The 25,703-nt window shown below is 41.0% G+C and overlaps 1 protein-coding gene across 1 annotated transcript in view; it reads left to right on the forward strand.

The window, feature by feature from the left end:
- ntn4 (netrin 4) overlaps positions 1–25,703 on the forward strand; it is a 48,200-nt gene that overhangs the window by 13,863 nt on the left and 8,634 nt on the right. The window contains exons 3-5 of the mRNA XM_088347552.1: positions 3,971–4,249; positions 16,597–16,723; positions 19,970–20,155. Coding sequence (XP_088203678.1) covers positions 3,971–4,249; positions 16,597–16,723; positions 19,970–20,155 — 592 coding nt within the window. The remainder of the gene's footprint in view (positions 1–3,970; positions 4,250–16,596; positions 16,724–19,969; positions 20,156–25,703) is intronic.

A 25,703-nucleotide genomic window follows, 5' to 3' on the forward strand; every position in this document is an offset into this window, starting at 1 on the left:
TTACATTTCTGTATCTGTTAAAAGTGTGTTTTTAGCAGCAATATCTATCTCAGGACAGGGGTGTTAAACTCATTTTTTTAAGCTCGATTTCTTGTAAGTCCTTAGCTAAGACTAAGACAAATATGGCGGTTGCTGAGTTTTCCCAGGATGCCTAGAAAACAATGACAGTTGGCAACCATCTTGTGTTGCTTTTATTCTATTTTATTTTTTTTACAGTTGAGCTAAGATACTGAGATTGTTGATTGGGGGCCCTTTTTATTTATATGTCGATGGCATTACATGTCCAGGTTATTTTTAGCTGTCTGTGATGAGTGCATGTGCCATTTGTGAACAGTGCATAGAAGGGAATTTATGTTTATGTATATGTACAAATTTAATTTCTATTGTATTCGAAAGATTGATTGAATGGTTTCGAGCTTTAGGATCTAGCACTGAATATGTTACCAGTGGGGTTGCCGAATTTTAAAAACTGAAAATTTCCATAAAAATTGCGGATTTATTGTAAGAAATCCCTTCAAACGAAGGGTTGGGTCCTTATTTGAAAACATAAATAGCATATTCCTGCAGAAAACAAACTAGTACAGTAATGCCTTGACCTAAAAAGTCAAGTCAGAAATCTGCCTACATTTTCGGGTACTAGCCGCAGCGGGAATTAGAGCGCACTAATGATGCATTATAGAACAATTTCCAAAGATATATACTCCATAGTGACTATGTAATGCAACACAGTTGCCATTCTTCAATTTCTAATTCCTGCTAGGGCTGTATACATTAATCCATAAATCTGACATAAGTTTTAGTCATTTTTTTACATTTATGTGATAGCTCGAGTCCGAGACGCTATTGCACATGTGACACTCTCATCAGCAATTCAATTTGAGTAGAGATGCCTCAGTCTGTTGGAAAAACGTGTCTGGCAAGAATAGTCGATAATATTTCCATTGTCGAATATTTCTATTGTCTATTTCTGTCAACCAAATGTTGCAGCCCCAATGGCCATACATGATCAAAAAGTGTATATATATATATATATATATATATATATCATCGCATTAGCCACACCGCTTATCCTCAGTAGGGTCGCGGGGGTGCTGGAGCCCATCCCAGCAGTCAACGGGCCGTGGGCAGGGGACACCCTGAACTGGTTGCCAGTCAATCGCAGAGACAACTCACTCGCTCATTTACACCTAGGGACAATTTGGATCGGCCAATTCACCTGAAATGCATGTTTTTGGAATGTGGGAGGAAACCGGAGTGCCCGGAGGAAACCCACGCAAGCACAGGGAGAACATACAAACTCCGCACAGGAAGTCTGGAGCTGGATTTGAACCCACGCAGGAGGCTCCCAAGACATGAACTGTGCCGCACATGCGCTAACCACTGCGCCGCCGTGCTGCTTATATATATATATATATATATATATATATATATATATATATATATATATATATATATATATATATATGTATGTATATATGTATAGTATAGTATAGGTGGCTAGAGTCTTTTCTGACTCTTTCTGGGATTCAGAGGAGGGGATTCCCAACCCCCTTGCCCAACCCAACTGATGTGTTGGGAGTCATTAGGTGACCAAACCCCACAATACCAACCCTTAATGCCGGGCGCCAAGCAGGGAGGCAATGAGTACCAATGTTGTAAGTCTTAGGTATGACCCGGCCGAGGCTTGAACCAGCGACCTCCCAGTCTCAGGGCGGGCGCCCTACCCCAAGGCCACAGAGCTGGACAATACTTAGCCTGAGTTAATAAAAAGTGAAACAAAATCTCTCTAACATACCTTGTACCATGACTAAAAATAGAGTGGTAATGAGATAACACCTAATGCCTTTTCATGTGTTGTCTGTATACCTTGTGGTCAAGTGAATAGGATCCTCATCGTGATCCAGGTTTGTTTCCTGTTGCATCCAATGTAATGCAATTGTGATCAACCATCCATGACCCTCGCTGCCTGGTGGTTAAGATCGGGTGCTCTTACCATTTCTATCTGGTTCGACACCTGTTGCCACCGTTGTAATGGCATTGCGGTTAGCGATTATCGACTGATCAAATAGGCTAACCCGATTTCACATTTCTTCCACCCATTTGTAATGTACACTTTTAAATTTCTGGCCAATTTAGAGTTTTTGAATGTGCCTTAAATATAGTTTGTAAAATACAGTACGTTGTGAATACAATATAATAATCTAAACATAACACCTTGCACCGTATTTTAAGCAGTATGTAGCGCATGTGGGTGTCCGTGTTTGTGTGTGTCTGCACAGAATGTCCACGTTGTCTCAGTCCTTTTGTGTCGCCCTGAGTTATGTGCGTCCATGTCTCTGTCCCTTGTCTTTGTCTAGCCGGGTTCTCCGTGCTCCCCCGCAGAGTGGCGTCCCCTCTCAACCCCACAACATCCCCTCCCTCATTGGCCCCTGTGCCCACCCTCATTTGTTGCCTTTCCACAATGCTGTGACCCTCACCAACTTTTTCAACCAGCAGAAAATTAATAGCTTTACATCCATCACACTTTCTGGTGCCCGCCAGGCCGTCCAATCGGGAGGAGGAACACACACACAAAAACACATCCATACAAAACTATGTCAAGAGACACACTTTGACGAAGAGACACACTGCAAACACACACTTTCCTTGGGGCGTTAGTTACCAGTGGCAGCCGTCACCACGGCGATGGCAAACCGTTAAGGGGATCTTCAATTTTAAAGGATGTTCTGCACCCTCGTGATCTTGTTGTCATGATGACGAGATGCTACCCGTTTCGACTCCCATGGAGTCGGGAGTCCAACAGAAGGATGCCAAAAATGTTACAGTTTAAAAACGAACTGCACCCCAATCTGGTGGGCGACTGTAAACTAGGCCTGCAACTAATGATTATTTTAAGACAGTAGTCATAACCACTATGATTGAAACGAGTAGTTGAATAATCGAATAAGTATTATTTTTGTCTTAAATTTAGCATGAAAATGATTTAATTATTAGGCAAATGATAGTAGACACAATAAAAATGGGCACTATATAAAATGGATCTATTCTTGAATATACTATGGATTCGTACAAAAATTAAATAAAAATGCCCTGTCTAAAACCAATTTGGCATAATGCTCTGTCAGTAAGGACTACAGTACATGCATAAATAATCCTTTGTCTGTTTTTTTAGGGAAAGAGAAATGAATAATAGATGAAAGTAAATATTTTTTTGTAATCTAAGGAACAGTAGAGCAGTAAATAAAACAAATAGTATGTTCATTTTGTAAAGTATATTCAATGGTCAACTGCAAAGTCTAACAAATATCAACAGTTTTAAATTAAACAGTTTGAACAACTGACGCTTGGCGTTTTTCACGTTTTAACATCTGGTGTGCATTTAATTCAAAATATGTTTGTCAAGCACAGTTTGAACAACTGACGCTTGGCGTTTTTCACGTTTTAACATCTGGTGTGCATTTAATTCAAAGCACAGTTAGTTAGTTATACTTAAGCTCTCTTATAGCGAAATCTACGTGTATCAAATGTACAATGCATTTCATAAAAATTGAAATGGCTTGAATGTTACTTGAATCTTACCGAGGCGAGTCAGACTCCATTTGGTTCATTTGTGCAATGTTTTTATCTTTTAATTATCATGCATCAACAAGATACTGCCATGATACAATAGATCTCCTTTAAAAACTTTGATTTGGGCCGTAAACAGCACAAAAAAGCCCAGAAACTTTAGAATTTATGGTATGCATACTAGATGTTGACGCTGTCGTTTCTTTATGTCTGTATGAGACGATATTGCACACATGCAACCCTCAGCAGATATTAGAAACATGTAAGATGTTGGAAAAATGTGTCTGCCGATAATAGTGTACTATTTCTATTATCAATTTTTGTCAACAATGTCGACTAATCAATTGCAGTCCTGCTGTGAATTACAAAAAAAGTTCTATCTTAAAACATTCTTCCCTAACAGGTGATCTACCGCACCCTACCCAAATGGGAGTCTCTGGACCCGTTTGGGCGAGAGGGCCAGCAGCAGCTACGGGTGACTAACGTCCGGCTCCGGCTTCTGAAGCGCCAGCCATGCCCCTGCCAGGCCAAAGATTCCGCCAAGCTTGGTGAGACGCCTCCCACGCGCCACTTTGCCATCTATGATCTGATCGTCAAAGGCAGCTGCTTCTGTAACGGGCACGCCGAGCAGTGCATCCCGGCGCCAGGGTACCAGCCTATCCGAGATCGGACCAACCATGTGGTAAGCCTGCAGGATTGTGTAAAACTAAAAGCCAGTTATTGTTTACATTATAGATTACAGACTGTGTTTAAAGAGACACCTTGGCACATATCGCCGGTTCGCTGCTTCAATCTTGCCTTGTGTCTGCCTTCTGTTTGGCTGAACAGGGGAAAGTGCTTTCTATTGCAAACAAAGTTAGACCTCTCCACCCGTTAAACCTGCTCGAAGCCACATTCAGGTCTTTGTCGCTCCCCACTGGCTCCCTTGCGCTTTTTCAAAAATGTTTAAAAATGAAAAGATATATGGTTTCTGTAGGTCAGAACCGGAAGGTAATTGCAAATTTCCCCAACGCCCACATAAGGGCAGCAAGTGTATCAGGTTCTTATTTTATAAAGTTGTGCAATAATATATATTTTTTAAATCATACGACATTACAGAAGTTATTGGTGAAATGATTTGCTTTTTTAATAAGGTACTGTAAATTTATTTGTTTAACAAATACTTGAGTCTGTAAATTGTGGTTCTTCTTAAGTAATAAATACATTAAAATAGGTTTCTATTTTGCAGATTTTCACATTTCACGCGGGGTTCTGCCCCCAATTAACCGCGATATCTGAGGGAAAACTGTGATTGTGTATAATTTGCACCTCTAATTTTTTTTATTAAAAATAGGAATGCAATTTAGCTACTAAGCATTTTAAGTGACAAATGTTGTTGAATACGTGCAGCCATGATTAAAATCATTTTTTAATAACATGAAGTATGAACACCAATGAATTCCAACATAAAATTTACAAGGGATTCATTTGATGTCTTTTAAAGCTGACTCATCATCAGATACACCAAGGAATTGTTTCCCTCATCGTGCTTGTTTAACGCTTCAGGTCGACTTCTGTTTTTCCATTCTCTCAAATTCGTTTCTGGTACCCTGATTGAAAATGGTGTGATAATGGCATAAAATCTAATCCAGGCATGTCAGACATACTGGAAGATTTATTCTAACCCACCGTAAATTTCTGAGTATGTAAAAAAAAAGCCGATTCTCTAGGTCGTTTCTATAAAAAAAAAAATCCAACCCAAAAGCTTTCTCCCGTCGCTAGAAGGCCGTGTTGAGTTCGTACAGAGTGGTTAGTTGGTTCATGTGTAAAACTGCATTTACAGTACTCATTTGCTGAAATAAACTATATCAAATATTCAATGCTAAACATAAAAACATTTTTTCCCCACTGTTTGTGAATAAATGTGTTGTGTTTAAAAAGACCACTTGTTATTCATATGTATAATATATAGGGTAGGTTACTAATATATAGGTTGAATGGTAAAGCATAATTAAAAAGACTGAACTAAAAAACCAAAGACTTTGAGTTGACATTCCTCTACTGATCTGGCCTTTCTCAGAAGAGATTGTCTGGATCCAGCCCCAGAGCTAAACTGAGCTTGACATCCCTGTTTAAAAACCTTTATTTAGCCGAGCAACATTTTTTTTTCAATAAATCTCGAGGCATACCATCCTTCAAAACATTAAATATTAATTCCCAGCACCTGTTCAAAGTTTTTGTTTTCTATTCTCCTCAGCTTAAATTATGGTGTTCACCAATTTTTTTGCCTGTTTCTGTTTTTCTTACCAGGCTAAGGACGTAAAACAGGCCATTCATTTTTTGTTAGTAATTGGCTGAAATTTTGGGTTTTACGATATTTTTAACCTGTTTTCAAGGTTTTATGGTATATTGTATTTTCTAAAGTGAAGGAATATCTCCAAAAATATATCAAAATGATACTTTTAAAAGCAAAAAAATGAGAAAAACCTTTTGTAGTGAAATAGGAAACGTATAAAAATCAGCAAAGTCATGTCCAATATTCTGACTATTTGATTTATTATATTATTTTTTACAGTGCAAGCTTAAACAGTTCATCAAACAAAACAAGTTACTGAATATACTGTACTACCTCACGTGCAGATTATGAGTATATAAAAAGGAAAGAAAAATACTAATTTGCTGCCACTCACTGACATAGGTGAATGGTAGTTACACGGCTGATCACTGGAAGTAGGCAAAGATACTGAACATAGAATGCTTTTTTTAATGATAAAATTGGGCAATTTCCTGCAGCACACTTGATAAGGTCTTATGGCACACTGGTTGATAAAACGCTCTGATAGAAAGTGCTTTGGTATTTTTGACGGTCCGCACATTTGAACAATGTTTTGAGTAAAGCGCTCACTTAAAATATTTTCCTACGTTTTATCTCTAGTGAAAGTATTTGCTTGATTGGGTGACACCTAAGTTGTCTTCTGGCATTCCTCCAATCAATTAGTGGCTTTGGTTTGACATTTTCTTGCCGTTTGCACCAGAAATGTTTTTGTTTTCTTGGTTGCTGTCAAACGGGCGGTGGATTAAGAGCAAAGAATAGACCGGCTGTCACTTTTAATGATGCTGTTGAAAAAGGCGTGAGCGAACGTGGGACAAACACACGCACATCCATCTCCTCCTTTGCAATCACGGTGGGAAACGAGCACTGTTATCTGTTTCCTTTTTTCTCTCGGAGTTTTTACATTGTGCCTTGTGTTTGCTTTGCCGCATGTTTGCTTTTATCGTTGGCAGCATTGAAGAAAGAAAAAGTACTTGGCCGCGGAGGGCTTTTAGAGTGCAAATAGAGTAAGATATGTTCACTTTATTTTTTGCTAATTTAAAGTGGGATATTGTGTATCATTTACATAGCGGTAAGAAAAAACATTCAAAAAAAGTACTAATTTAAATATTATGTCAGAACCAGAAGAGGAGGAGGACCCAGATGCGTAACGTTTTCACACAAGCTTTATTTTACGGGAATGGGGAAGTCATGAAGACAAACGGCATTTATTCGGCAATCGCTAGGCGGAAGAAGTAAGACAGAAGTCCGGCGTGCAAAAACAGGAACCCACAGGCCGACAAGATCAGTACCGGACAGGACGGGACAGACAGGATCGATACCAGATACACGAGCAGATACCGGACAGACGTGATCGATACAGAACAGGACGGGGCAGCTAGGATCGATATCAGATACTGGAGGCTGAAGTCAGATAACAGACAGGAGGAGACAGACAGGATCAATGCCGGATTCTAGGGACTGGAGTCAAATATCAGACAGGATTAGACAGGTGGAATCGATACCAGATATCAGAGACTGTAGCAAGATATCATATAGGAAGAGACAGACAGGATCGATACTGGACAGGATTCACAAGCAGGATACCAGACAGAGTCAAAACACATATCTTGTGGGTGCAATGGTTCATTGACGGACTGACAAGGGGTGGGCGAAAGCACTGAGCTTAAATAGGATGGAAGCCTATCAGGCAACAAGCCGGAGCTGGTGCCAAACGGGCGGGGCCAAGTGAGGGCAATGGGCAACCATAACATATGAGCAGCTATCCTATAAACCTGCATATTTTAAAATTCTTGTAGTTCAAGATATTTATATTTATTTTACATAACATGAGGCTCATTTAGAGGGAGCTGACAATTTTTGAATGACATTTTACTTGTACGGGTATCCCAATTAACAGAACATTGTTAAAGGCTTGGCAAAAAAATGAGAAGAAAATGTTGCAGTTTGGTTGCTTTGAAGCTACATAGTTTGTATTATTATGCCATGTAACACTCGTCTTTAGTTGCACTCCATAATATAGTAACATGTAGTGGTCAACATTAACACAGCGTCCCTTTAAATTATTCACTCCCACTGTCGGTTATAGGCTAGAGCAGGGGTTCCAACCGTGGTTCCCACAAAGGGCGGCTGAGGTGCCTGCAGACCTTTTTTGAAAATAGCTAACCAGTGTGATTTTCCATCTATCCCTCCATCCATTTTTCTGCGCTGCTTATTTTCACCAGAGTCGAGGGGGTTCTGGAGCCTATCCCAGGTATCTTCCGGCCGTGGGCAGTGGAGACCCTGATCTGGTTGCCAGCCAGTCACAGTGGGATTTTTCTAATGAAATGTTTTTCTTTTAGTGATTGACTCAGTCTATTTATACCTACGTCGAATAATTAACCCGGTAATAATATAGTAACAACATTGTAACAAATTGATAAGTTGTTATTTTAGAAATGCATATCAAACCAGGTGCCCTTTGTGATAATTAGTAAAAAAATAGCTCTCAGCGGAAGCATCCTTCTTCACAGATTTTACATATCCCGGGTTTGTTTTTGGATCTTAACGCCAGTGAAAGTGAAAAACGAGAAACTACTTGCCCCCTGACCCCCTAAAAATGTGTGTGCAAGCCACTGCACAGAAACAGCAGAATCTGACATAAGATGAGTACAAATAAAATGCTGTGGGTTTTATTTGGTACCTGACTTGATATCCTTTTTTCAAGTGCCTGAGAATCCTGCGGCGGGCTGCTGGGCATATCAAACCTGAAACAATAACACAAATATTTTTCAGTTTTGTTGCCCGGCTGCAAGGTCAGATACCGCCGCCGGTCTCTGAGCACGATATTGCCTGCAGTATATATGTGTGGCGGTGCATGTTTGAACAGTGAATCCTCTCTCGAGTGTCTGGAGTGCGGTGGAGAGCAAGTGAGAGAGAGAGGGAGGAAGAGAGCAAGCGGGCACCTGGACCGCTTTCGGGACAAACACGGTTGCATAAGCCGTGCTCATCGGCTTTGTTTCGCGAGCGATTGAGCTCTGGCAAAACAAAAATACGTGATGAGGGCACGCCAGGGAAATTCCACATATTTGTCACTACCACGGTGTTTGTTGGAATCTTAAGACACTGTTGAAAACCATAAACATCTACAGTTTTACCTCTAATAGCGATAAAACACATCTTTCCAATCAAAATAAATCTCGTATATCAAAATTCTCATTTTGAGAGGCGCTCGTATATAGAAGTATGACTGTATTTGATCTATAAATAAGCTGGGATTTCTCTGGCCATCTCAAAAGAAACCAAGGGCAACGTGTAGCCCGCAGGCCATATTTTCCATAACACTTCTGTGTTGTTGTTCTCAATACTAAGTTGAAGGCAGAGAGCGATAGATTAAGTGCTAAAACCAAATACGTTTTGGTTATGAGCGGGCTAAGACTCAGGAAATGATTGTGACACAGTTTAATATCCTGTTGGGGTCTTTGTAGTGCAGATTTGTGCTTTATCGTAAGTTTTTTTATCCAAGTTCGGCAACCTAAGAAAAGTTGAGTTTCCGTGTGTTGGATTAAATAAGTGGAGTCATTACAGTCCAGACAGCGTGTTTGGATGAAGGGGACTCCTATTGAAAGTGATTACACTGTCTGTTAGTTAGCCACAAAGCTAACAGTCATGCACAAGGTCATAATGACGTCCCTTGACAGCTTTTGGAACACACACACTGACAACGGGTGGACTAATTGCTCCACTCCAACAGTCTTGCTTCTGCTTGCTTCCTCTCACTCACTCAAAAAAAATGCTGATCCTCTCGTTTTTTTTGGGGTGCATAATTCACCAAAACGAATTACGTAACCTAAACCCTGGTTTTCAGGGGCATGGCAAAAGTGTCAAGTCAAGTCAAGTCATTTTTATTTGTATAGCCCTTAATCACAATTAGTCTCTAAGGGCTTCACAAGGTATTACATATAAGAAGTTTAGGTTATTCGTATGCTATCGAGTAGAAGTGAGTTTTAAGCCTAGATTTAAACATTTCCACCGAGGTTGCAGATCGGATCTCAGGGGAAAGAGCATTCCACAACACCGGTGCCCGGATGGAGAACGCTCTCGAACCAGCGGAACACTTCTTGGCTCTTGGGATCACCAGGAGACCGGCGCTCTCGGAACGAAGGCTTCGGGCCGGGACATAGGGGGAGATCAGATCTGAAAGATATGAGGGGGAAAGTCCATGTATGATTTTGTATAGTAGTAGGAGAACCTTAAAATCGCATCTTAGGCTAACAGGGAGCCAATGCAGGTTAGCCAAAATTGGGGTGATGTGATCGTACTTTCTTGTCCTTGTTAAAAGCCTCGCTGCAGCATTTTGTACCAGCTAAAGACTCTTGAGTCTGGTCATCGGAAGACCGGAAAGTAGTGCATTACAGTAGTCGAGACGGGAGGTAACAAACGCGTGAATTATGATTTCCGCATCCGACTGAGAAAGATTAGGACGAATTTTAGCAATGTTACGGAGATGGAAGAAAGCAGTTCTAGTAATTTTCTTCACATGTGTTTGAAAGGACAGATCGAGGTCGAAAATGACACCTAAATTTTTAAGTGAGTCGCTCTGTGTGATGTGGCAATTGTCTATGTTCACAGCGGTTTTAGAGAACAAGTCACGGGACTTAGATGGACCAATAACTAACATTTCAGTCTTTTCAGAGTTGAGACGCAGGAAATTGAGTGACATCCACTCTTTTATCTCAGTGAGGCAGGCCTCCAAATTTCCACAGTTTAGTGTGGCAGATTCCGCCATCGGGAGATAGAGTTGAGTGTCATCTGCGTAGCAATGGAAACTGACATTATACTTGTGAATAATATCACCCAGTGGAAGCATATAAATGCTGAAAAGAAGGGGGCCAAGCACTGAACCCTGCGGAACACCACAACTAACACTAAATGGCTCAGATGTCAATTCGCCATATTTAACGCAGTGTGTCCTATCTGAGAGGTAGGATCTGAACCATAATAGGACGTTTCCTGAGAGACCAATCCATTTTTCCAACCATTCTAGCAAGATATTATGGTCCACTGTGTCAAATGCAGCACTAAGGTCCAGCAGCAGCAAAAGTGATGATGCGCCCGAGTCCATTGCCCGTAGGAGATCATTGGTTACCTTAATCAGAGCTGTCTCAGTAGAGTGGTTAGCCCTGAATCCTGATTGCATTGATTCAAAGAGATTGTTCTCGGACATGAAATCACTCAGCTGCTGTGCCACTACTTTTTCAAGTATTTTAGAAAGAAACGGTAGGTTTGACACAGGTCTATAATTACTTAAGATTTCTGGATCACGGTTGGGTCGTTTCAGTGTGGGTTTAATGACGGCGGACTTAAAAGCAGCTGGAACTACACCTGAGGAGAGTGATATGTTTAAAATATTTAGAACTGAAGGTGCAAGAACGTCAAAGAGACCTTTAATAAGTGAACCTGGAAGCGGGTCGAACTGGCAAGTCGTCGGTTTGGCCGTATTCAACATGTTTAAGATTATCGAGTGACAGTTCATTAAAACGGGACAAAATCCCTGGACAGCCACCATGTCGTGCATCTATAGATTTGAGTGCTTTAGTATGTGTTGAATTAATACTGTCTTTAGCAATTTCTTCCTGTATGCTTTGGATCTTCTTCGTAAAGCTATCTGGGATAGTCTGTTGCCTTGTGAGCGATGCTACAGTGTCGAAAAGGACCTTGGGATTGTTCTTTTGTGATGCAATCACCTTCGAAAGGTAGGCTGATTTTGCAGAGGCCAGGGCTGCTTTATACTTCAACAAACTATCACACCAGATTTGATGGAAAACTTCAAGCTTGGTAGCGCGCCATTTTCTTTCAGATTTCCTGCATTCTCGTTTAAGGGATCTAGTTTCATCATTAAACCAAGGTGTGCGTCTTTTAGGTCGTGATTTATGCCGGATGGGCGCTACTGAATCCAGGGCATTGGCCAGGGTAGCGTTGAATTCATTTAGGAGTGGTTCGATGGAGCCTATGTAGGAAGGAAAGAACGCAACTGCTCCTGGAAGAATATCGGAGAGCTCAGAAACTGTGCCCGTGCTTATATTGCGTCCAGTGAATCCTTCAGTTTTTTTGGTACTACATTTAGCTAGCACCTCAAATGTAACTAAATAATGATCCGAGATAACTGTAGTACACGATAGCACCGTCATGTTTGAGGTTGAAACTCCTCGAGTCAGAACCAAGTCGAGCGTGTTTCCATCTTTATGGGTTGGCAAATCAACCAGTTGATTAAAACCAAAAGCATCAATTATAGACTGAAACGCAACAGTGAGTGAACTGAGTGGGGAGTTCATATGAATGTTAAAGTCCCCCTTGATTATAATTTTGTCTGCATAGGTTACTAGTTCAGACAAAAGTTCAGCAAATTCGTCTAAGAAAGTTGTGTATGGTCCTGGTGCGCGATAGATAGTTATCACATAGATTGACAATGGAGAGGACCTCATAACAAGAGCCTCGAACGACTTGTGATTATTAGAGGTACGAGGAGTAAATTTGGCTACTCTCGTAATCTGGGGGAGAAGCATAATTTAGCGCTAAATACTCATCCGGGCGTAACCAAGTTTCACAAAGACCGATACAGTTAAGTTTATAATCGCGAATAATATTATCTACAAGTAAAGCTTTAGGAGCGAGCGATCTAACATTCAAAAGACCAAATTTTAGCTTTGAATCATTTAACTTAGCTGTAATCTTTGTAGCGATCGTCACGAGCTGCCGTTCGTGTGCATTGGGCTTCAGGTGTCGGTGGACTCGCAGAATCGACGAAGAAAGTGTCATGTCACTAAATAAAGCCTCTCACAGACATCTATGTAAGAATGCCCTTCACAACATGTGAGAATGCATTTTCAGTTGTGATTGGAGCACTTTGTTGCCTGGCCTGAGTAGCTGTTCATCAAGACCGAGGGGATCATTTCTCCCTCATGCCATGCGGCTCTTTAACTCCACCTCAGGAAGTAAAAGCCGACATTAAACATTAAACCCTAATGTCACATTCACATCCATCCATCCATTATCTGCACCGCTCATCCTCAGTGGAGTTGTGGGGCTGCTGGAGCCCATCCCAGCTACCTTCGGGCAGTGGGCAGGCGACACCCTAACTCGGTTGCCAGCCAGTTGCAGGGCACATAGAGACGGACAACTCACTTGCTCATTCACAGCTAGGGACAATTTGGACTGGGCAATTAGCCTGACATGCATGTTTTTGGAATGTGGGAGGAAACCGGAGTGGCCGTAGGAAACCTACGCAAACACGGGGAGAACATGCAAACTCCACACAGAAAGGTTCGATCTCATGACCTCAGAACTGTGCCGCACTCGCGCTAACCACTGCACTGCCGTGCTGCCCTCACATTCGCATATTTTCCATTCTCCATTCATCCATTATCTGCACCGCTTATCTTCAGTAGGGTCGCAGGGGTGCTGGAGCCCATCCCAGCCGTGCTGCCCTCGCATATTTTCCTTTATTTTTATTACAGTGTCTATTTCTTGGAACATCATTTAAATGCTTTAAATTCTACATGTTATATTGGGTATTTTTTTTATATTATATCTCTTATTTTATTTTATTTTTTTAACATGAGGATAGTGCTGGAAATGCTCATTTCCCTACGGGGATGAATAAAGTATATCTAGCGATCGATTATATCTGTCTGTCTGTCTGTCTGTCTAATTCTTACTCTGTGTGATGTTAGTGGATGTGATAAAATCTATGAAATAACAATGATGCCAGAGCCTTTGTCCCATATCAATATAAATATTCTAACTAAAATTGATCTCCTTCCCACAGTTCCATAGAAGTGTCATTTTTGTCCTCAATAGCAGACAAAGTTATTTTTTAAAAATGTCACAAAACACTGCATCAAGGACACCAACGTATTTCCTTTAGTTGTCGGACGGCGCTGGGCAAAAGAGGAAAAGTGCGCGTGCTGAGTATTGCTGTGCCCGGGAAAGGATCGGTAATCACAGGGCAAATCCAGACCTGGCGGTGAAAATTGATGGTTTGGCCATAGACACTGTATCAGGTCCCAGCACAGCGAGTCGATTGAGGCTTTAAGGTCCTGTAGGATCTGTCTTAGGCGTCATACTGGCATGTCTGCTTGGTGTTAGCTCTGCAAGCTAGCTTGTAGCACCGGTAAGCAACTCACAGGACCAGGCCTGAGATCAAGATGGGCCATATATTAATGATGTTGGACTGCAGAACCAGAAATTATTCCCTCAGTTTATACTTTTTAAACTTTTTCCTTTTTTTTTTTTAAATTATAATCTTATTGACTACGAATCGTGGAGACGGTGCAACAAAAAACTATTGCTAATTTGATAAAAAGTACATTTTTATTGAGGAGAGAGCCACAAACGGACACTGTAGAAAGAAGTAGCACCCAAACCACAATATTTTATGATTTGTAGTACTTTTTTTTATTTTTACTTTTTGTCAGCAGCCTGGATTAAAAATTCTAAAGGGCTACATTTTACATCAGAGAAGCAAAGCCAAAAGTGCCAGAAATGGGTTTGTATTTTTTATTTAGTCCTTATTCGACAGCCAATGTGTAAAACCTGGCTTTGAGTTATCACAGCTGCATTAGAGTGCCTTATTGTTGTGACATCCCATTATTTCATAGGCCACAATAGTTGTATGTGCATGCCTATAACATTAATTATATTATCTAAAAAATGTCAAATCTCTAATGGTACTTAACACTTTATTCCCTGCTCAATCAATTTTGCAAAAATTGCATTTTCCATGCTTTGTCAATATTATTGAGGGCGCATACATTTAATGCAAAAATACTTTCCCTGTGTTTGTGTGTGTGTGTGTGTGTATTTTGTGAGCTGATCCTGAGGTCAGTTCAGCTAGAGGACACGTTGGACATGTCACGTGTTCAACTCAAGTTGGCAACAGGTCTCTCTCTCACACACACATACACACCGTGGGAAACCATTTCAGAGTTTAAAAAACATACTTCTTTTTGACATGTACTATGTATGTCCTGAGTGTCCCTCATCGCAATACATAAGGCAAACAAATAAAGAGCTTCCTCAGATGCCTTGCACCCCCCCCCCCATATCCCCCACACACCGAACACCCCCGTTCAATCATTATCCAGCATACATGGCATTCCAGCTCTCAGGAATGACAAGGAGATTGTTATTGTGCTCCCGGTGCCGCATACTTGCACTCTTTTCATGCGCACACACACACACACGCACGCAAGCCTTTCAGACCCGAGCCTCCCGTTTTGTTTTGTTTTTAAACTGTTTCCAGCGATGAAGCCAAACAATCAATCCCCATTCACTAATTTCAGTGGCCGAAGAAAGATGGAGAGGTAGGGTATTCGCCAAAGGTCAAAAGTTGTCAGAAGGAAAGGACAACGAGTAAGAGTTATGGTTAGGAGTTAGGTTTAGGGTTCAGGTGAGGGTTAAGGTTACGCTTAGGGTTTAAGGTTAGGCTGAAAGGGTTAGGTTAGGGTTTAGGGATGAGCAAGTTTGAGGGTTAGGGTTTTAGGGTTAGAGTTAGAGCAGTCATATCAAACTCAGTTTGGCTCAAGATCCGGATCCAGACTTTGTGTTCTCAGGTGGGCCTGGTCAATATAAAAATGTCAACGCAAAAAATTAGCTTTGTTTTTTTCGTACTATGCCTGATCATTCAGCCTACAATTGTAGCATACCCTACAAATGATAATCACTGATGAAAAAGAATCCAAGCACAACATATTTAATCACAAACAATGGGAAAAAATATGTTCATGTTTTGCGTGTTAACAAATTGTTGATTTTAACAGTTGAACAAATGCATGTTTACATCTAAACAGACTTGCCATTCTAAACAAACCTAAATGGGATCTCTGAATGAAAATATGCTTGCCTCAGTAGGTATACTACTTTGAAATGAATATAAAAAAATACAAAATAAGACTTTTAGCTTTGAACGGCCAATAACATAAGATAAATCAATCAGGGTCAACCTGCTGAACCATGATAAATACTGCACAGTATTGTCTTTCACATGAAACCAGATAAGTCTTCTTTTTAATGATCTGTTCAAACAAATTTCGTACCATCACATTTTTTCCCCCTCTCTCGTTGCACTCCTTCAGTCTACTTGCTGAAACTTTGCATCATTTTGGTTTTACAAGTGCATCAATATCAGGTGTCAAATCCTGAGTAGAAGCACATTTAACAATGTCATTCAATGTGTTTGTTTCTTAACCTTGAGCACTGCTTTGTTTTGTTATTATTCATCAGTTCCAAACAACCTTTGCTGGACGTCACCTGGACTCTCAAATAGCTACGAGAAGGAGCATTTGTTTTGTGTTAAGAAACAAAACATAACTTTAGATATAATTGAGTTAGTGACTGGCTTCTTTTTTGACATACTCACTAATTTTGTGTTTACATTGGCGTCAAATTAAAGCTTTCAGTTTATTTCTGGCTGATTTATCAAATCAAGGTAATCCTTCTGGTTTGGGCGGGTTCGGGTTTGTATACCCGCAACTCAGGTCAGGTCGGGCTGAATTTTTAAGGCCCGATCTTACCTCTAGTCAGGGTTAATGGCTAGGATTTTAGGGTTAGATGGTTTGATTTAGAGAGTTAAGGTTAAGTGTTAAATGCTATGGTTAGAAAGAAAAGGAGGGGAGATAAATGGGTCCTGCTATCACACTGACATCTGTCGCTAACGCGGCCCTCTCTTTTTGCGGCAGGTCCACGGGAAGTGTGTGTGCAGACACAACACGGCAGGCGAGCACTGCGAGCGCTGCGCCCCGCTCTACAACGACCGCCCTTGGCAGCCCGCCGATGGCCTGACCGGGGCACCTCACGAATGCCGCAGTAAGTAGAGACCAGTGTTCGTCGTGTTACTGAAAAACAGTAGTTAGTTGTAGTCACTTCATTTAAAAAGTAATTCAGCTAACAAAAATATCGCGCATTACTTTGAAAGTAACTTATTACTTTCTAGTTACCAATTACTGTATATACTGTGCTTGCATAGAAGCCAACCCCACACAACTGTTTTAAAACGGCCACATACTGTTATAAATGAAATAGAAGAAAATGTGCACACCAACCTGTGGAAGCAGTGAAACCTTTATATTTCTTGACTTGTGCAACGTTGAGAGCTTGCAAACAACCACCGAGCCGAGACAATCCATATCCATCGTGCTTGAAACCACTCTGAGATCACCTTTTCGATATCTGAGCACTATCGGAGATGTTTTTTTTTTTATTTCCAGGCAAGTGTATTGCAAAAATGATTCTACGAACAAAAAGACCAAAATTCAGCAAATGTTTACCTTAAATTCTGTGCTTATGTTTGCCCCATTGATTTCCCCTTGGTTGTTTTTTTTTCTGGGAAAGCAATGTGCCTCTTAAAAAGCAAATATTTTGTTGTCGGAATGAGACATCAAGTAGAAGAATTTTTATTCTTCAACCTTTCACTATAGAACACTAACGTAGTTAGATACATTGTTCCAAAGAATAATTTTAAGAATACAGTAGCTAGTTGAGATTTGAAAATATTGGCTATAAAAATTGTGTTAAACTCAACAGACCCTTCAACATGATAAATTATTGAATACATGGAATCATTAAAGGGACACTGTGTAATATTTGACGACTAAATATCTCTGTATTGTGTAGTGCAACCAAAAACAAGTTATTTAGCATTAGCTCAGGAGGTAGAGCGCTCGTCTTGGGATCAAGAGATCGCAGGTTCGAATCCCGGCTTCGTGTTACATGTCGAAGTGTCCTTGAGTAAGACACTGAACCCCTAATGCCCCAATAAGCAGGTTGGCGCCTTGCATGGCTGCACCCCCGCTATTGGTGTGTGAGTGTGTGTGAATGGGTAAAAATGTGAAGCACATTGTAAAGCGCTTTGGGATGTCTTTATTGACTTGAAAAGCACTATATAAATGCAGATCATTTCATTTCATCTAACTTTGTGTAAAAAAAAAACGTATCTGAGTTGTAAGCTATATCAAACAAAATGACACAATTTTTAGGTATTTGGAGTTAATCATTAAAATAAGCATACATATTTAGATAATAATTAAGATAAGCAATTGTTAAATGATCTTTTTATCTTATGTAAATGATTCCATCATGATATTAATATTGTATTCAGAAGGCAACACGAAAAAACTGGGTCAATATTAGAGTCACAATTTAGTTCATCCTAAAATTTGGTTGTTTTAATATAAACTACTCATGAATCATTTTGTTTAAAATAAAGAAAAAAAAATTGGTATTTTTTTTATAAAATCTATTATTCATTAGTCTGTTATAAGAGAAACGCGAGAAGATCAGTTTTTTTTTTAACAAAAATTATTTGTCTGTTTGGTCAAAACAACCCTAAAAAATATGTATTTTTTAGACTAAGGTGTATGCCTGTTTCTTCAGAAAAAAAATGTTTGTATTTCTGTTTAACACTCAAAAGATTTGCCCATCTGTTCAAAATAATCCAAATAATGTTTTTTTTTAATTCCAGAAATATTGGGTCATTTGTAAAACAACTTTCCAAAAACACCCTCAAAAAATTCTTCAGTTCAGTCACTTATTACAAATGCATCAACATAGGGTTATTTTGGTTGCAGTAAGTAAGAAATATTCTCTTTTCATAGTTAAATTAAACTAATCCAAGTAATTTATTGGTCCATTTTTTAACCCAGGCGTTTTCAGAGTTTATGCTAATCCAAGCCTGAGCAATATTAGTCTAGATAGGTTTTATTCAAAATGTAGTGCTTGTAGACTGGCCTAAGTTGTAAGTGCAGAGATAAAGTCCAGGTAAAAATAGTGCAATGATAATAAATAATGCCACCAATGTGTGTGCTTGGCTGCTATATGGAGAGTGTACAAAGGTGAGGATAAGGTGCTTTTATGTTCAGTCTTCTAGAAATCCTACTTGTTATTTAGCCACCTAACATAAATGGTAACTACAGTTACCAAGTATTATTTTGAGTGTTCTTACGATAGCTTCCACTTGCATACCTGCCATCACTACTGATTTATGTGTTAGATGAGCTGCGGACCAGTACCAGGCCGTGGGTTGTTTGGTACCGGGCCGTACAGAAAGAATATAAATTTGCCTTATTTTTTGCTTAGACAGTACTTATTTGCAAGTACACAATTTTGTCATCCCCAAATAACCTTTAAAGTTTAGGTACCCGTCATACCGAGGTTTTACAGTTGGGTTTCACTGTAATTGAGCAATGAATGATCAGTTGACAAATATCACCGACCTCATTTGCATTGGATGCAAGGAGCGGCGCAACCCTGAGCGAAGTTTGCATGTTCTCCCTGTGCCTCCATGTTTTTTCCTCCCACATTCCAAAAACATGCATGTCAGGTTGATTGGCCGTTCTAAATCGTCCGTAAGTGTAAATTGTGTGCCCTGCGACTGGCTGGCAAATAGTTTAGGGTGCCCACTGCCCAAAATCACCTCCATGACCCTGGTGAGAATAAGCGATGGATGTATGGATGAAACAAAAGTTGAACTACTACACTACTAGGATTGTAGATGACAATGGAAAAGGCAACTTTGTACAACGTGGTATTGTAAGTAAAAATATTTGATATTGAGATAAGATATAATGCCTTTTCCAAGCTGCAAATAGTGAAATATTTAGCCAAAAAAGCAGGAGGAAAGTTTGTAAAGCTTTTATTGGCTAGAAGCAGAAGTGACGTCTGACGTGGGGGAAGTAGAAAGAGGAAGCCCCGCGTCTCTTACCCCAAAACAGAGGTGGAACATTTATTTGGATTTAGTGATTTTGAGTTAAAGTGATAGTTTCGTAAGCATCTTCTTCATCTGAATAACGACTTGAGTGAAAGTAAGTGCATGCTGTGTAGATCCTCCACGAAGGAAAAAAAAGTAATGCGAGAGAGAAGCCTTACCAGCCAAACGTATTGATTGACATCTTAGGCCTGAACATGTTGTTGTTTTTAATATTTTTGGGACGTAGTGTTTTGTGCACAAAAATAGAGTACGCAATAAAACATACCGCTTTTTAATGTCAACAGATTGGCCTGTTTGCACTTGTGCGTCACGCCCCCTTGTTTTTACTCTTTTTGTCTTTCCGCCAGAATGCAAGTGTAACGGCCATGCTCACAGTTGCCGATTTGATTGGTCGGCCTGGCGGGAATCGGGCCAGCGCAGCGGCGGGGTGTGCGACTGTCTACACAACACCGAGGGGGGCCAGTGTGAGAACTGCAAGGCCGGCTTCTACCGGGACCCCCAGCGGACAAACACGGCCCCCGACACTTGCAAGCGTAAGATGTATTTACTCTTTAAGCAAAAGCAAAGTAAGAAAAGTCATGCTGCCTCATTAAAAGTAGTCCCAAATTATTAACAGGCAAAATTGGGAAAATATTTCACGTTTTTTGAAAAAAAATTCTAGCTAGATTTCATCTGTATTTTTAAATTATTTTCCAAGATAATGCATTTTGAAGACAGGAACTCTTGTCTTTTTCATTCTGAGCTGTGACGTCATCGGAGGAATTCCAGCACCTTAGCAAGCTAATCACCATATTGTTTCACCTGTTAATTAGTCGAAGAGGTTACAAGTGTTATAAGCAGTTTGGGTAAATAATGTGGAGAATGCCTAAGCAATGTGTGACAGGTAGATGCAGGAATGGTACAACAATGGGCGGCAAGCCAAAAAGGGGTTTACTGGCATAGAAAGACACAAGTAGCTAATGGAGGCCTAACCGGGACCGATCAATGAAAGCCTTCGGGAGCCCCGAGCCTAACGCTGTTTAGTACAATCGCTTTCTGTTTCGGAGCTGGCCTCACATATTGTGTTATTGGTATTTGCCATTTCGAAAGTGTTGTGTTCCTTCACTGTCGTCACAGCTCTAGAGGAAACAAGCCAGATGGGTCATCTATGAGACTAAATTACTCGAATCCCCCGGCATGTGCAATATGTAAGATATTTGCATTATTCTGGGAAGGAACACAGATTTTCTTTGCCTAATTGAAAGCAAATCTGTTTGAGAATACTTTTAAGAGAATATTGAAATGCTTTATTAGGCCTCCGATCAGGACATATTTACATGAATTGCGCCTATGCTTTCAATGTCATTCTGGGTGGTCTTCCTTGCAGACAATTTTTGTGACTATGCGCTTAATGAATGGCAAGCACTCGCTCCGGTAAGCAGGCAAAATGTGAAATATTCTAGAAGGAAGACAGTAAAGTGTCTCAAAAGCAAATCTTAATTAAGGGTGATATACTGGGTGACTGCTGGGCACAGGGGTCCCCAAACTACAGCTCGTGGGCCAGATATGGCCCGGCCCCACATTGGGTCCGGGTCTGGGTGCCTATTTTTGGTTGTAATGGGATTTTAACCCCGGTCGCCGCAGAGAGAGAGAGCCAGCAATATGATATATGAAAAGGCATATCACGATATCTTTAGTTATCTCATCTCATCTCATCTCATTAGCTACACCGCTTATCCTCAGTAGGGTCGTGGGGGTGCTGGAGCCCATTCCAGCAATCATCGGGCAGTGGGCAGGAGACACCCTGAACTGGTTGCCAGCCAATCGCAGGGCACACAGGGACAGACAACTCACTCGCTCATTCACACCTAGGGACAATTTGGACCGGTCAATTCACCTGAAATGCATGTTTTTGGAATGTGGGAGGAAACCGGAGTGCCCGGAGGAAACCCACGCAAGCACGGGTAGAACATACAAACTCCGCACAGGAAGTCTGGATTTGAACCCACGCAGCAGGTTCCCAAGACATGAACTGTGCCGCACATGCGCTAACCACTGCGCCGCCGTGCTGCCCATATTTAGTTATTCGAATGTTAATTTTGTTGTGCATTTCATATGTCACAATAACAAATCCCACAATAGAATAGAATAGAGTGCATTGTCATAATAAAATATGAAACACACAATGACATCAAAATTTCTCTCTGTTAAGATGACTAAAAATGTTGAGATAAAATCTGCTAAAACACTGGCTATCCAGTGCTCTTCACAACTAAGCTAAACTTGGGACTTGTTAAAGCTGTGCATGGGGGGCCATCACGATCCTCCAGGTCATTGCCCACGTGAGTGTTGAATTCTCCCATAAGTATGAGGGAGTCTCCATGGGGAGCGCTCTCAAGCACACCCTCCAAGGACTCAAAAAAGGGTGTGTACTCTGAACTGCTGGAAGGTACGTAAGCAGAAACAAGAGTCAGGACTCGTATCCCCACCTGGAGGCAGGGGAAGGCTACCTTATCATCTACCTGAGTGAGCCCAAATATACAGGCGCTTACCCATAGGGCAACTAATATGGCCACATTGGCTTTGCGCCTCTCATCGCGCACAACTCCAAAGTGGTAAGAGTCCAATCCTTTTGAGGGGACTGGCACAAGAGCCCAAGCTCTTTGTGAATTTGAGTTTGACTATATCTAGTTGTAACTCCAGCTCAGGCTCCTTCCCTCGTCCTTTCGGGCTAAGCCTGGCTGGACGCTGTGAGCGTAGGCCCGGCCATCAGGTGCACGCCAGCGGACTCCACCTCCGGGCCTGTAACCTGCGTCCGGGCATGGGAAATTGTTTCCAAATGTTTTTTTCTCTTCATAAGGGGTGTATGAGCTGCACTTCATCTGGCCCCTCATCTTGGACCAGTTTGTCACGGGTGACCTTACCAGCTGTTTAAAGCTCTTAGGACAACATAGTTCCTAGAATCATTGGGACATACAAATGCCTTCACTACAGTGAGGTAGCAGCTCACAGAGGAGAGGTTTGGAATAACAAACTTCAAATTGGGCTGTTGTTTTTTACTCCCCACCACACCTCTGGGAAAGTTATTTAATTGAATCAGAAAAAAGTAGCAAACATGTTGTGAAGAAGAGATTAAACGTTGACGTGCTGGTTCTGTTTTTTGACTGGAATGAGGAAGCCTGCAAGCCAGGACGTGCTGCCGGATAACGTTGAGTCCTGATGGGCACCTGTGCCTGCGCGTGCGTCCCAGACGGCCCACGCTCCGTCCGAGGCACCGTTAATCATCCGGGATGCCGTTGTCGTTAGTCAGCAGTGGGGAACGGCGGAATTTCTCGCCTCGTTCTTTGTTTTCTGACGGCTGAAGGTTAAACTTGGCAGGGTGTCGCGCGAGTGCATCCGGGCCGAGAGGCACGCTGCCTGGCCTCTGCCGATGAGACGAGTCTTGAGTAAACACCAGATAGTCATCTATAAACACGCAGCCCTGGCTACATTTTCGCCTGTGATTATCAGTCAGATGTGACCACGTTGTGAGCTCAGCCCCGCAGGTATGCACGTCCAAAAACGACTGTTAAAATGCACCAGACCATCCTTAAACATGCCATGTTTACCCTATATCAATTTGCTGCTGTTTTTAAGACACCTAGAGCAGGGGTCTCAAACTCAATTTATTTTGGAAACACCAGATCTCAGATCTAGTGAAGTTGGGCCAAATCAAATTTTCCACAAAAAAGTTTTGAAAGAAAAATATTTTTTGTGTTTCAACATACAAACAAATTTGACTTACAGATTCCATGCGCTTGAGTTTCATCAAGAATTTCGTTCCTATCGCCATCGAAGCTAATGCTGAAAAGTCGAGCCTGTCCTTTCATATTTTTAGCGTATGTTTTTATCCGATTTAGGGCTGAAAATGTCAGCTCAACAGAAGCAGTGCACATGGGGATGTTTCTTTTTGAAACTTCCATTACTGCCACCGGTGATGTTTACCAAGGGCCCCCTAGCAGGTGCTGGCCCTCCCAATTCAAAATCTAAGTGGCTAAATCTACAGTTTTATTAACACTTATTTTAGCTTCAGGGCCATCAGATTTGGTTGTGAGGGCTTTCAGGTAGATTGCCGACACTGGCAACAACTAATGGCAAAATGCTTGAATATGAAAGCACTCATCTGGAATCAATGGAAGCAATGAAAGGAAGCTGACAGAAAATTTGTCAATATTTAATAAGTATTAATTGACAAAAACTAATAACATCACATTATTACGATACTTTTTAGGCCAGCAGAGAAGGCCTTGCACTGTTGAAACACAAGCAAAAGACTGGTGTACCTCATGGAATGTCTGGAAGTGGTTAGGTGTGTGTGTGTGTGTGTGTGTGTGTGTGTGTGTGTGTGTGTGTGTGTGTGTGTGTGTGTGTGTGTGTGTGTGCGTGCGTGCATGTTAGGGGTTATGCGGGAAAGAGCATGTGACAGGATAAAAAAGATGAAGGTTCTGAAATCTTCTCCTCTCGCACCAACAAAGGAGGAATTTCCCTCCTTGGCGAGGAACATTTTGATCATACCAGTCCTGGGGGAAGAGGAGGGAAGGAGGGTGGGGGACTGTTGCAAAGAAAACAGTGTTGTCATGCGCCACACAAGCTGGTACACACAGCGAAACTGCAGGTGGGGGGGTTGTTACCTGAGTACAGGAGTCAAGTATTTGTACTGTGCTGCTTGCCAGCACTGTAACACTGCCAATGATATTAAAACCATTTAGGATGCATTTCCTGCAACACATGGCGCTGAGCATAATCTCTGTTGAATATTAACATGTTAGATAAGCGAGTATAAATTAACAGACTGATTTGCGAAAGCTGCAAACAAGGTATCTCTATGATTTTATAGAAATTGACTGCGTCGGGTGTTGTTTATCTTCTCACCCAAGGGCTTGGAGGTAAGATCGGGCCTAAAAAATCTAGCCCAACCCGGCCCGAGAGTACAATAGCCTGAACCAGCCAAATGATCATTTTATAAACTTATAAACTTTATAAGCTGTGAAGCGGATGCCATGGACAATCCATCGCATCCGCTTCACAGCATTATCTCCGGACAGAAGAGCAGTTTCAGTGACAGACTGCTGTCACTGTCTTGTACTACGGACAGACTGAAGAGATCTTTTCTTCCTCATGCCATGAGGCTCTTTAACTCCACCCGGCAGAGTAAAGGCCCACATTAAACCACACCACCTACATTGGATATTACCGAATCTTACTGCATTATGTGTTCTGTGTAGCACTATTTAGTTACTCTATAACATGCTAAAGTGGGCATTTGCACGTCACACTGGGTATTTGTATATTGTACTCTTTTGGCTTTATTATTGTATTGTTCTCAGCTCAGGGATGCTGCTGGAAGTGTGAATTTCCCTTAGGGGATGAATAAAGTATCTATCTATCTATCTATCTATCTATCTATCTAAACAATCTTGCTGCATGTATTACACTAAGGGCAGAAATTATTTCAGGACACTTTGTTTTCACTTCAGATTATATTTTGTCTACATCATGTGGACATTTTGGAAAACTGCTCTTATTTTTCTTTAGGTAGGGGTCGGCAACCCAAAGTGTTGTAAGAGCCATAAGTGACCCCCCCAAAAATGTACATATGTGTGTATATATATATATATATATATATATATATAATAGTCTAGTCCCCCTGGCCATTAGACTGTTAAATGGTCAATCTAACATATAGTTAACTTAAATCTAAACGGCTGCTAATCTGACTTTTTGCACTACTGGCAGTTTTTTTTTTATAGCTTGCCACTCCTTGCACATTGCTCTCTGCACTATTGTAATTACAGCGTTATTGTTACAGTGTTAATGTTACTGTGTACCTGACTTGTTGACCTGACTGCCCATTTTGCGCATCTGGTTAGCTACTCTTCTTGCACTATCGGCACTATGGTAAAATACTATACGTAGCCAAAATACAATACAACATTATTTATATCTGTACATTCAAGGAAACTGTGGGGGTCAGATGCATCGACATTTCGTTCTGTATACACGTGTACTAGAATGACAATAAAGTAGATCTGAATCTGAATCTGAATCTGATATATATATATA

The sequence above is a fragment of the Urocampus carinirostris genome, chromosome 11 (genome assembly GCF_059441175.1).
Source record: "Urocampus carinirostris isolate Australia breed hairy pipefish chromosome 11, RoL_Ucar_1.0, whole genome shotgun sequence".
Classification (NCBI taxonomy): Eukaryota; Metazoa; Chordata; class Actinopteri; order Syngnathiformes; family Syngnathidae; genus Urocampus; species Urocampus carinirostris.